The sequence below is a fragment of the Sphaeramia orbicularis genome, chromosome 17 (genome assembly GCF_902148855.1).
Source record: "Sphaeramia orbicularis chromosome 17, fSphaOr1.1, whole genome shotgun sequence".
Taxonomy (NCBI): domain Eukaryota; kingdom Metazoa; phylum Chordata; class Actinopteri; order Kurtiformes; family Apogonidae; genus Sphaeramia; species Sphaeramia orbicularis.
The window spans coordinates 35,798,736-35,812,849 of NC_043973.1; the positions used below are offsets into that span (position 1 = coordinate 35,798,736).

The window sequence follows — 14,114 nt, forward strand, 5'->3', positions numbered from 1 at the left end:
TTTGGCCCCCGGGCCGCATGTTTGACACCTGTACCTTAATGCTTTATCAGAGAAGTGATTATTTTTAGTAATTTCCACACACATTCCAAGACAGTGACAGCAACAGTTACACCGAGGACAGTGAGGCAACAATCTCAGGTCCAATGTGGTCTATAGCAGTGGTTTCCAACCTTTTTTGGCTCATGTCCCCATTTTAACATCACCGGTGACCCCAAATATTCAAAATAGAGACTTTTTTTTTTTTTTTGCTAAAATTAATTTGTTTTTAATCATGTCATAGTTTTCTATACTATGTTGTAATAAACATTAATTTTAGAGGACATTTAGTCTATATAATGTATATTATTATGGACGGAGGCAGTAAATCCAGGTGTAGATTACTGCACAAAGGGAGAATTTTATTTTTCTTGGTCAGGATATGTACAGTCAGTCCAGCTGTGATTTACAAGGAGGACAATTAATACTGAACAAACAAGAACTGAAACTATGAATTATGAAAGAGCTGCAGCATCTGAAACTGACCACAATGAACACTTGACAGAGAAACAGAACCACAGTGCTGCAGTTTCAGACTCACAGTTTGTCATGTCTGTTATGGATTGGGATTGTCTCTGTCAACTCACCATGTATTTTTATTAGTAAGTTGGTTTCTTTTTTTCTTTTTTTTTTTTTTAATCAATTACTAGAAATTTCAGGTGACCCCATTTGAATTTCAGGCGACCCCAGGTGGGGTCCCGACCCTAAGGTTGAAAAACACTGGGCTTATGCCAGGTTCAACAAATGCACATAAATATTCACTGTATCAGTTGTGTCTGTGTGGGTTCTCTCCAGTTGCTCCTCCTTCCTCCCACCATCCAAAGACATGCACTGATAGGTTAACCAGTTAATGTAAATCACCCATAGGTGTGAATGTGACAGTGGTTATTTGTCTCTATATGTTCAGACCCGTGATGAACTGATGACATGTCCAGGATGTACCCCACCTTCAGAACTGAAACTATGAATTATGAAAGAGCTGCAGCATCTGAAACTGACCACAATGAACATTTGAAAAATAAACAGAACCACAGTGCCGCAGTTTCAGCTTCACAGTTTATCATGTCTTTTATGTTTTGTGATTGTCTCTGTTAACTCACTGTATAGTTTTTATTAGTAAGTTTTTTGGGTTTTTTTTTTTTATCAATTACTAGAAATTTCAGTTGACCCCACTTGAATTCCAGGTGACCCCACATGGGGTCCTGACCCCAAGGTTGAAAAACACTGGTCTACAGGGTCTGTCAGGTCCACCTCTGCATGAACAGTGAGTGTACCTGCTTTGTTCGGTACATGCAGTAATGGTACTAATGTAAGGAATGATGTTCAAAGGGATCATGTGGATGTGGACAGGGGTCTGGATCAGCACTTATGTTGGTCTAATGTTCTAAAAGTCATGTTCTAATGTTCTAAAATACATGTTCCTTTCACATAACGTGGTTTTCTTCCATTTTTTATGTTTACTTGGATTTTTTTTTTTTTTTTTTTTTTTGCCATTTATGGGCAAGGGACCAAATATGGTAACTTCATTGACCTTGATTTTACACATAACAATAAAAAAATTTTGAAACATTTCACAAAAGTAACAAAGTCTTGTTAGGTCCTCCAATAACACACTAGGGTTGAAATGTTGAATTTCAGAGTATTTCTATGAGTGCCCTATAAAGGATTAAAGCAGTGGTTTCCAACCTTTTTTGGTTCATGACCCCATTTTAACATCACACATTTCTAGCGACCCCAGACATTCAAAATGGAGACATTTTTTTTGCAAAAACTAATCTTTTTTTAATCATGTAATAGTTTTCTATACTATGTTGCAATAAACATTAATTTTAGAGGACATTTAGTCTATATAATGTATATTATTATGGACGGAGGCAGTAAATCCAGGTGTAGATTACTGCACAAAGGGAGAATTTGATTTTCCTTGGTCAGGATATGTACAGTCAGTCCAGCTTGGATTTACAAGGCTGACAATTAATACTGAACAAACAAGAACTGAAACTATGAATTATGAAAGAGCTGCAGCATCTGAAACTGACCACAATGAACATTTGAAAGTCACATGATCAGATATGGCCTCCTAGATATTATATCCTGCATTTTATTTGAACTTGATTTTTATTAGGAAAAGTGTGTAGTGTTTTAATTATAATGAAATATATATTGAATCATTAAAAATATTTTTTCTGATTTTTTTTTTTTTTCTAGAAATTCCAGGTGACCCCACGTGTGGTTGTGACCTCAAGGTTGAAAAACACTGAGTTAATGTCTGTCAGCGACCAAGAGCATCTACTGATCTAAAAGGATTAATAACCACTGGGCTATTTATCCTATCAATACATGTAAAGAATTCAGGTAAAATGCAGTTTTCTTAGTTGTCATGATCATCAGATATGACCCATTTGGACGTTCAGAGGCTCCGTAGTGAATGTGGAAACACCGTCATCTTCTACAACAATGATTCAACAATAAAGTCCATGTAGTTTAACAAATGACAGTGGATGTAGACACTTGTTTTTCTGCTCAGCTAATGAATATTTTGCTAAATGCGTCACTTTTTCCTCAGTATTCTCTCTCTCTCTTCAGTTATGATATAATGACCTTAGAATTTACCCTCAGTAAATTAAATACAAGACAATACATGCTTTTCACTGAGAGGATAAAATAATGAATAGAAATAAGTCACCTAGAAAAGATTCATTTGGAAGTTGCCACAAAAATAGCTCTGAGTCTTTAAGGGTTTAAGTTTTGTTTTGTTTTTTTTCCCAGTGTTTCGGTCACTTCAAGGCTGCAGAAAGTGAAGTGAGTTGCAGTTGCCAACATGCATTTGAGGTTGTTTTCTTTTAACCTGTCTTTTAATGGCAGTAAATCCAAACACTGAGATAAAAGACAGAGGATCAGCAGAGGTGATATTTGTTTTAATGAAATTTACATGTTATGACAGTTATCTTTGGTCTAGTTGAAATACAGGCCTGCACAAACAGAACTTCAGTTAACTGTCTAATTACTGAGTGAAATGATTATTAAAGAGAGGACAAACATAGTCAAATTAAGGGCCAGGGCTGACCGCTGGAGGGGGCGCCACAGGTAGGCAAAAAAATACAAAATAAATAAAAATGTAAAAAAAAATAATAATGGTAATAATAATTATAGTAAAAAAAGACAAACTAGTATTGATGACGTGAACATTTCTCATTAGCTGTCTTAATAATAAAGAAATTAGAAAAAAAAAAAAAAAAAAACAACAACAACACCCCCCTGTAATTTCTTAGGTGAGCTCTCCCAGACCAGTGCTCACTGTGTGTGTGTGTGTGTGTGTGTGTGTTTGTGTGTCAGACACAGAACGACAGCATCAGATGGGTGTTGAACTAAACATCTAAGGTAAAGGTTGTAGAGTTTATCTCCATGAAAAGGCCTTCCACGCCCTTAGCTGCACAGTTTCGAAGAAGAGAAAAGAGGAGGCAGAAAAGTAATCAAATTACAGAGGTATGTAACCTTTAATAATGTTAAAAAAAACATTTGATGGCACCAACAACAGCTAGCTGAATGGAAATGAAGCAAAGTTGGCTAATAATGGAACTGTAGATGATTAAGATATGAGATATCTGCCAAGGTGTGTGGTTTACTGATGAACTGGGTTATATATGTTTCTATCTGGTCTATACATGTTTGTATCTGATTACCTCCGCCAAGGAGGTTATGTTTTTGCCAGGGTTTGTTTGTTTGTTTGTCTGTTTGTTTGTCTGTCCGTTAGTGTGCAACATAACTCAAAAAGTTATGGACAGATTTGGATGAAATTTTCAGGGTTTGTTGGAAATGGGATAAGGAAGAAATGATTAAATTTTGGTGGTGATCGGGGATGGGGGGGCCCACGGGGGGGGCCACTGATCAGCCTTGGCGGAGGTCTGCGCTCTCCGAGTGCTTCTAGTTTATGTATGTTTCTATCTGGTTACCTCCGCCAAGGAGGTTATGTTTTTGCCAGCGTTTGTTTGTTTGTCTGTCTGTCTGTTTGTCTGTCCGTTAGTGTGCAACATAACTGAAAAAGTTATGGACAGATTTGGATGAAATTTTCAGGGTTTGTTGGAAATGGGATACGGAAGAAATGATTAAATTTTGGTGGTGATCGGGGTGGGGGGGTGGGGGGGGGGCAGACCACAGAATTTCATCAAAATCTGTCCATAACTTTTTGAGTTATGTTGCACACTAACGGACAGACAAACAGACAGACAGACAAACAAACAAACAAACCCTGGCAAAAACATAACCTCCTTGGTGTGGGGGGGCCCACGGGGGGGGGCCACTGATCAGCCTTGGCGGAGGTCTGCGCTCTCCGAGTGCTTCTAGTTTATATATGTTTCTCTCTGATTTATGTATGTTTCTATCTGGTTACCTCCGCCAAGGAGGTTATGTTTTTGCCAGGGTTTGTTTGTTTGTTTGTTTGTCTGTCTGTTTGTCTGTCCGTTAGTGTGCAACATAACTCAAAAAGTTATGGACAGATTTGGATGAAATTTTCAGGGATTGTTGGAAATGGGACAAGGAAGAAATGATTAAATTTTGGTGGTGATCGGGGGTGGGGTGGGGGGGGCCCACGGGGGGGCCCATTTCCAACAAACCCTGAAAATTTCATCAAAATCTGTCTATAACTTTTTGAGTTATGTTGCACACTAACGGACAGACAAACAAACAGACAAACAAACAAACAAACAAACAAACAAACCCTGGCAAAAACACAACCTCCTTGGCGTGGGGGGGGGCCTACAGGGGGGGCCACTGATCAGCCTTGGCGGAGGTCTGCGCTCTCCGAGTGCTTCTAGTTTATATATGTTTCTATCTGATTTATATATGTTTCTATCTGGTTTATATATGTTTCTATCTGATTTATATATGTTTCTATCTTGTTTATATATGTTTCTATCTTGTTTATATATGTTTCTATCTTGTTTATATATGTTTCTATCTGATTTATATATGTTTCTATCTGGTTTATATATGTTTCTATCTGATTTATATATGTTTCTATCTTGTTTATATATGTTTCTATCTTGTTTATATATGTTTCTATCTGATTACCTCCGCCAAGGAGGTTATGTTTTTGCCAGGGTTTGTTTGTTTGTCTGTCTGTTTGTCTGTCCGTTAGTGTGCAACATAACTCAAAAAGTTATGGACAGATTTGGATGAAATTTTCAGGGTTTGTTGGAAATGGGATAAGGAAGAAATGATTAAATTTTGGTGGTGATCGGGGGTGGGGGGGCCCATGGGGGGGGCGCAGACCACAAAATGTCATCAAAATCTGTCCATAACTTTTTGAGTTATGTTGCACACTAACGGACAGACAAACAGACAGACAGACAAACAAACCCTGGCAAAAACATAACCTCCTTGGCGTGGGGGGGCCCACGGGGGGGGCCACTGATCAGCCTTGGCGGAGGTCTGCGCTCTCCGAGTGCTTCTAGTTTATATATGTTTCTTTCTGGTCTATACATGTTTCTATCTGGTTTATATATGTTTCTATCTGAGTTATATATGTTTCTATCTGATTTATATATGTTTCTATCTGGTATATATATGTTTCTGTCTGATTTATATATGTTTCTATCTGGTCTACACATGTTTCTGTCTGGTTTATATATGTTTCTATCTGATTTATATATGTTTCTATCTGGTTTATATATGCTTCTATCTGATTTATATATGTTTCTATCTGGTCTATACATGTTTCTATCTGGTTTATATATGTTTCTATCTGATTTATATATGCTTCTATCTGGTCTATACATGTTTCTATCTGATTTATATATTTTTCTATCTGGTTTATATACATTTCTATCTGATTTAAATATGTTTCTATCTGGTCTATGCATGTTTCTATCTGATTTACATATTTCTCCATCTCGTTTATTTATTTTTCTATCTGATTTATATATGTTTCTATCTAGTTTATATATGTTTCTGTCGGATTTATATATGTTTCTATCTGGTCTATACATGTTTCTATCTGGTTTATATATGTTTCTATCTGATTTATATGTTTCTATCTGGTTTATATATGCTTCTATCTGGTCTATACATGTTTCTATCTGATTTATATATGTTTCTATCTAGTTTATATATGTTTCTGTCGGATTTATATATGTTTCTATCTGGTCTATACATGTTTCTATCTGGTTTATATATGTTTCTATCTGATTTATATGTTTCTATCTGGTTTATATATGCTTCTATCTGGTCTATACATGTTTCTATCTGGTTTATACATGTTTCTATCTGGTTTATATATGTTTCTATCTCATTTATATATGTTTCTATCTGATTTATATATGTTTCTATCTGATTTATATATGTTTCTATCTGGTTTAGATATGCTTCTATCTGGTCTATACATGTTTCTATCTGATTTATATATGTTTCTATCTGATTTATATATGTTTCTATCTGTTTTTTTATATGTTTCTGTCTAATGTATATATGTTTCTATCTGATTTATATATGTTTCTATCTGGTTTATATACATTTCTATCTGATTTATATATGTTTCTATCTGGTCTATGCATGTTTCTATCCGATTTACATATTTCTCCATCTCGTTTATTTATTTTTCTATCTGATTTATTTATATATGTTTCTATCTGATTTATACATTTCTCTGTCTGGTTTATATATGTTTCTATCTGATTTATATATGTTTCTATCTGGTCTATACATGTTTCTATCTGATTTATATATTTTTCTATCTGGCTTATCCGCCCCACCCCCCCGTGTGTGTGTGTGTGTGTGTGTGGGGGGGGGGGGGTGCCAAATTCATATCTCGCCTAGGGTGCCAAAATGGCTAGAACTGGCCCTGTTAAGGGCAGTTATTGCAAACAGGAAGAGGATCTCACTTTCAGGACTGTAAGCACAAGTCTAAACCAATGACTGAAAATATGAGAACCAAAAACTGAGGTTCCGTAGAAACGTGGAAACAACAGCGTTTTAAGTTGCTAGTTTACAAAGTCTGTGTTTTGCTTACTCATTTTATTCTTCTGCTTTTGGTTTCACAGTCATGACCAGCACATTTGCATATTACTTTCCTATTCTGCATGTTTTGATAAGTAAACTCCAGTTCTGGGTGATTCTGTTGACCTCAGCTGGGGTCATTGTGTTTTAACAGTTAAATATGAACCTAAAAAGACCCAAGTGTTGACCAAAAGCGTCTACTGATCTAAACTGTTGATCCACTAATCCTATCAATACATGTAAGTAATTGGTGTAAAATGCCATGTGTCATCTTTCCATGGTCATCAGATAACGCGGAAACACCGTCATCTTCTACAACACCGATTCACCAGTAAAACCCTCGGTGTTTAATCAGTGACAGTGGAAGGATACACTTGGTTTATGTTCAGTTAATGATATATTTTACAGAAAAAGTCCCCTTTTCTTCAGTTTTTTCTGTTTTGATGTAATGACCTTTGAATTTACTCTGAGCTTTTATGAACAGCTACATGATCGATCAATTAAAAATAGGAAAATAGATGACTTTCACTGGGAAAAAATGCAAAATTCAGAGGATAATATTATAATAAATGGTGATAAATCACTTCAGAAAGGTTAAATAGAAAGAAAAATTAATTTGGGAATTGCCACAAAATCCCACTGGGTCCTTATGGGTTAAAAAAATGACCTAGTTATCATTAGCGTTTAGAATAGAGTATTGCAGATATATTGGATTATATAAGTTGTTCATAAAGTCTCTTTACCATTTAACACATTTATTACAAGCAAATGAATAGACAGATCTGTGGAAATTATTACAAAATGAAAAGTAGATATTGAAGTTTTTTTGCCTAATATGGGCACCATTAGTTGCACGAAGCAGATTAAACAATTCTGCATTTCTTAGCCTGTTAGCTGTAGCATAGCCTCATCAGTGGTTTCAATGGCAGCAGTGGTCTTTTGCTCCAGGCCGTTGATATCCCATATCTTTGTTCGATACTCAATATCTTTAACCCTTTAACCCCTGACGTGTCTGTGGTGAGTGTTCTGAATATATGATTTATTTTAAATATTCATAAAAATTTAACCGTTTGCATGATAGGAAAAATGTCAAAATATGCTGGTAGATAGTGCTTTCCGTAGACATCTGAGCATGCTCAGTGCAACCCCCCCACTGGCTGTGGAATGGGGGTAAAACAGAGCAGTGAGTAAGACCAACTCAATTTGGATTTTTCTTTTTTTTCTTAAACACCATTTTCCTTGTGGTCTTTACCAATTTTTTTTTTGTTTCTAACCGAGTTTTCACCTACCCATGTAAACACAAATCAATGAGTGATTTTGCAACAGTGGTCATTTTTGTGAAACACTCTGCCTCGCATATTTACTTCGATTCCCAAAATGTACCTGTGAAAATAAAAAGATATTCAAAAAATAATAGTATGTAATTTTCATGTCCTTTTTGCCATGTTAATGTGGATTTTTGTATAAAAAATATTACACAAAAAAAAGTGTTTTACCTGAAAAATAGTTTCTCTTTTATCTCAGTAAATACTTATTTTTAAAATAGACCCAAAGTGCTTCCAAACTTGCTTTATAACATTAGTCTACATCTGGTTTGAATTTTTAGCCCCCCATGGCCTGTTTTTAGGGACCAGTTTCGTAGAAGCACCCAACTGCTTTTTGGTGTTCAACCAGCTACCAAAAAGCAGCTGGACTGATTTAGAAAAAAAAAAAGAGCCCCAAAACAAAAACCAGTGGGCCAGAATTCAAATACTTGTTGTTCAGTGTGTTCCAGTTCACAGTTCATGTTCAACATCCTACAATTCTTATTGATGTACATTCTGAGTGCCTTATTTAGTGAAAACCGGTCAAATCAAACCTGTCATCTGAGCATGCTCAATGCCTGGAGTCAACCTGAGAACACCTGCTAATTTTCTTTTTTGACATGAAGTTTTATTTTTTTTAAATGTATCATCGCTCCATAAGTAGCATTGGCTTTCCATCTAACCTGGCAGAGTTACTAAAAAAAAAAAATTAAATCACATCACAGTTAGAATTCCAAGCACTTAAACTAAAATTAAGGCACTTTTCAGACCTTGAAAACACATTGAAACTCAAACTTTTTCAAGGATTTCAAGCACCCGTATGAACCCTGTATACAGATTAGAGGATGTGACCCTTGTTTCTTGTTTAACCCTTCTACGGTGTTTGGGTCTGTGGGACCACTTTTAATTTTTTATTAAAAGAAAAATGAGTAATTTTTTTTAATGAATTTTTTCCTCTCATATCTTATGGAACAGGATTAAGGCCACTGGAAAAAAAATAAATTAAGGTCCAATATATATATCTTTTATTATTATTCTGAGAAAAAAGTCAGAATTCAGACTTTTTTTCTCAGAGTAATGCTAAAAATATATTGGACCTTTTTTTCAGTTTTTTTCCCTAATCCTCTTCCGTACATATCTTGATTATATTACATTGTATTAAAAAAAAAAACAAAAACTAAAAACGAGTTGCACTTTAATTCATAAACGTGATCTAGCAAAAACAAAAGGTAAATATTAAACATATCGGCTAAAATTTCCTTAGGGGGTCAAATGAGTGGTCATTTTTGTAAAAAAAAACAGTTGTCCTAAAGTCATAGAAGTGTGTGTAAATAATGCTAATCCATTTGTGCACAGACTACTGATATTCTGTGACAGTGGAAGCTCTATTTTCATAAATATTGGTTTTGGAATAGCACGTGTATGTGAAAACTTTTGCTGGTGAACGGACGTGACATTACCCATGATGCTCTGGTCAGTACCAGAACTTTATTAGGAATAAACTTACACACTTACTATTGCTAATTCTGCTCTTCTTCACAAATGTTAGTATTGTGGATCTAAAACAATCCCAGCTGACACAAAAACACAAAATATGTCAGTGGACGGATGTGACATGGTTGTTGTGGATCCCATCATACTGATGCTCTGCAGCCATGTCAGCGTTTACACTAATGATCCCTGTGCAAAAACTAGGATCACAATTATTTATTGGATAGTTTATCATCAGACTGAAGAGGAAAGAACAATATATCACAAACATGTGATATGTCGAATAGAATCTGGTAAGAAAAACTGGGGAATCTAAAAGAATAGAATATTTGTTTTTCAGGTAAATTCTGTTCAAACAGAATTTGGCCATTTGTGACATGAAAATATAGCATTAATTGTGATGAAATTGGACATTTTTGAGCTGAAAACATAGTTCATATGAGCATCAACATGTTGAACAGAACTGAAATCCTGTATATTTGCAGAACTTGTATTTACAAACACAAAGTTCCTTTGGGGATTCACTTAGATTGATTTCTTATGCACAAAGACAGAAATAAGACCTCTAAGCACATTTTAGCTGATATATGCTTTTTTGTTGCTTGTAATTGGGATGAAATAAACATCTGTTGAGTATTTTAACATAAATTTGTTTATGTTGAATTAAAAACCCACAAATGCAGCGGGACCACCAGACCAAGGAACACTGGCTGAAGAACAAAAATCTGAACACCACACAAAGGTTAACTGATTGGGTCGCTTCAATTCTGTGAGTGAAAGCAAAAAACTTTTACTCATCTTCGACGAACACCTGTGGAAATGTAAACTATCAAACATGAAAGAACAGTGAAGACAAAAACAGAGCATGTGTAGGCGGTACAGTGTGACTTTAAGAGGTTTTATTGTCTATTTCATGTGATGACTTAAAGCAGAACTCTCCTCTACCACAACACCAACAAAGAAAAAGAAGACATTAATGTGGCCATTTTATGACCGAGAGATGTGCTGATCTGTCAAAAACTGAGCTTCCTAGGAAGTGCCTGCTTGACTGACGATGTTTTCCACAGAGCCAGAGTAGCTTTCTAATGCATCAACAAATCATTTACCTGCAGCGCCATCTCTGCTCCAACAGAACTCCGGCTGCCAGGTTTTTATCTTATGTACATTTTGCCCACAAACACCCAAACTAAAAGAAAAAGATAAGTGAAACTCTGAGCTATTTTTATGGTTTTCTTATTCTTAACAGTTCTGAGGCGATTTCACAAAAGCTCCCCTCCGGATCGTTTGATGTTGCTTATTATTTCATTTAAATTGTTTCCACAGCACGTTGCCTTTGTCATATAAAACATATTTTGGTATTTTTTTATTACATCAAAACATTAGAAAACAATTACAACAAAAACACAAAAAAATCCCCATATTCCCCTGTTCAGAGTGAACAGCACATTGCATCAGGGAGTCCTGGCGGAAGTGGAAGAGGGGAGGGGTGCCTCCTCCTAAAACGGGGGTCGTGTTGGAAGGCGGGTCACCGGTGTGGATGCCAGAGGTTATTTCTGCCAGAGTTGGACCGAGGAGGGTCGGAAGTTCAAAGAATCACATGTGGGACTTTTGGAGATGGACGTTACGATGTGGATTTAGAACCTGAGGTGGGATTTGTGTTTCACCATGTATCTGCAAAGACAGGGGGAACAACCGAATGTCTGCCACAATTCTGATGAACAGCATCCACAGTTCCTCCATCAAATGAAAATACATGCAATGGAATCTACAGCGGCTTCAGCTTTTCGAATAAAATATGTCTTCCATCTGTCAGTGATTCAATCAGCAGGTCAATCAGTGTGTGTGTGAGTGTATGAAATATTACAATGAGATTTCAAACCATCAACACTGACAAACTCATATTCACAGTAGTGGATGGAAATGTGCAGGTGTTTGCATCATCTTTGATCATTTCCAGAACATTTTAAGAAAGCTGCACTAAAAACCAAACTTCAGTTTCCTTTCCTTTCTTCCTACCTTTCTGTCTGTCTTTCTTCCCTTTCTGTCTTTATTGCATCCATCTTTCCTTTCTGTCTTTTGTTCTATTCTTTCCTCCTTCCATCCTTTCAGTTCCTTCTTCCCTTCCTTCCTTCTTTCATTTCATTCCCTCCTTCTTTCATCTTTCTTTCCTTTGTCTTTATTCAATTCTTATTTCCTTCCTTCCTTTCTTCTTTCTAGGGATGCACTGATACCACTTTTTTCCAGACCGAGTACGAGTACTTACATTTGAGTACTTGCTGACACTGAATACCGATACGAGTACTTAATAATCCCATTCCAGTTCTTAGTTCCTTTTGTAAGTGTGCTTTATTGTCGTTGTCATTAGTCTGACTGGAACAAAGTGCTGCTACTGACATTTAATGTGTTGGAATGAGCGTTTCTCACCAGGGGGCGCCGCTCTGAATTAACCATACTGGACAAATACCATGAAGAAGAGTAAAGTTTTTTGAGAAGAAGAAGAAGAAGAAAGTCAGTAATAACAAACATGGAGACGACAGAGGCAACACTAATGTGATACTAATGCTGCAGCGTTTTCTCTGGTAAGGTTTAAAAGTTTAGCTTCAGCACGAAGAGAAAAGAGAAATGAGCGAGAAGTCTCGTTTTCACTTCTGTTGGCAGTGGTCCGCACCACTCCGTACTCCCGCTGGTTTTCTCATTCTGTGTACGCATCCGCCAGCGCCTGGAAAACAGGTGGAATGTACGCAGAGGACGGACAGAAAGCTGCGTCCGTATCTCTCTGTGTCTGTAACATTACTGTCAGTCAGCATTACTTTTATCACTGTCCTTTATTTGGTTCAATCTCCACACTCTTCACACTCCACACACTTTATTCCTCCTCCTCGTACCTGCTGCACTGAACTGGGAATGTCACACGTCCGTAAGTGGTATCGGTGCATTTGTATCAGATATCTTTTACGAGTACGAGTACACACACTTAGTATCGGAGCCGATGCCGATACTCATATCAGTGAATCCCTACTTCTTCCCTTTCTGTCTTCCTTCAATTCTTTCCTTCCTTTGTCTTCCTTCCATCCTTCTTTCATTTCTTTCCCTACTTCTTTCATTTCTGTCTTCCTACATTCTTTCATTTCCTTTCCTCCTTGCCTCGTTCATCCCTCTTTCCTTTCTGCCTTTATTCCATTCTTCCTGCCTTCCTTCTTTCATTTTTTTCCCCTCCTTCCTTCATCCTTTCCTTTCTGTCTTTATTCCATCCTTCTTTCCTTTCTGTCTTTATTCCATTCTTCCATCCCTCACCTTCAATTTCTCATTATACAATAAATTGTGCAGCTGAGACACAACAAGGTTTGTAAATTGATCTACATCCAAATAAGAACAAACAATAAGACGATAAGCAAATGAGACACAATAAATAAAGACTGAAAGGTCAGTGTGTATTCGATTCGATTCGATTCGATTCGATTCGATTCGATTCGATAAGATAAGATAAGATAAGATAAGATAAGATAAGATAAGATAAGATAAGATAAGATAAGATAAGATAAGATAAGATAAGATAAGATAAGATAAGATAAGATAAGATAAGATATTACTGATCCCACCATGGATGGGTTCATGAATATGTATGGGATCAAAGTGAGATCTATTCCTTAAAGCAGTGGTTCCCAAACTCATTTTAATGTCTCCTTTGGACCCATACGTACAAAAACACATCCTGAATTGACATAACTTTAATCCTAAATTATATTATCACCAAAACAGTGTCATAAAGTCTCTTTCTGTAATACCGTTACATCTTTAAGGTTGTTTCCATCTTGCTCATCCTTTTATTTCATTTTTATCACGTTACATCTCTTGTGTAAATATTTATAAACTCCTTTAGAAAACCCTATTCTAGTATTTTTTATCAGGACAATGAGTCCACAGATAATAATACCGTTATGCATGTGTTTATTCATGCCATTGTGTGACTTAATAAAAACAGCTCCATGACCCAATTTTGAGAAAAGCTGCTTCAATGTCACTGACTATAATACAGTAGACAGGTGCCTTTTATAGGCTGGTTATGCAGCTGTTAAAAGGATGATGTAGTGATGGGATGGGTTTCAGTTTACTGAGAGATCACACATTTAGACTTTCTTTACATTTAGAGCCTGGATACATGGCGGTAAAACACAGGGCAGCCCTGGTATAGAAATCACTATCATAACTTAACATAATTATGGTGTTATTTTCTTCTCTGCTCTGTTTTCTTGTGTACCATTTGCACATCTTTTGTATTTTCTTTGTCAT

At 36.3% G+C, this 14,114-nt stretch overlaps 1 protein-coding gene across 2 annotated transcripts in view; it reads right to left on the reverse strand.

Annotated features, from left to right (window-relative positions):
• Positions 1 to 10,708: 10,708 nt before the first annotated feature.
• cdc73 (cell division cycle 73, Paf1/RNA polymerase II complex component, homolog (S. cerevisiae)) overlaps positions 10,709 to 14,114 on the reverse strand; it is a 30,178-nt gene continuing 26,772 nt past the window's right edge. For both annotated transcript variants that reach the window (XM_030160481.1, XM_030160480.1), the window contains exon 17: positions 10,709 to 11,495. In XM_030160481.1, the coding sequence (XP_030016341.1) occupies positions 11,459 to 11,495 (37 nt within the window). In that variant the 3' untranslated portion in view covers positions 10,709 to 11,458. The remainder of the gene's footprint in view (positions 11,496 to 14,114) is intronic.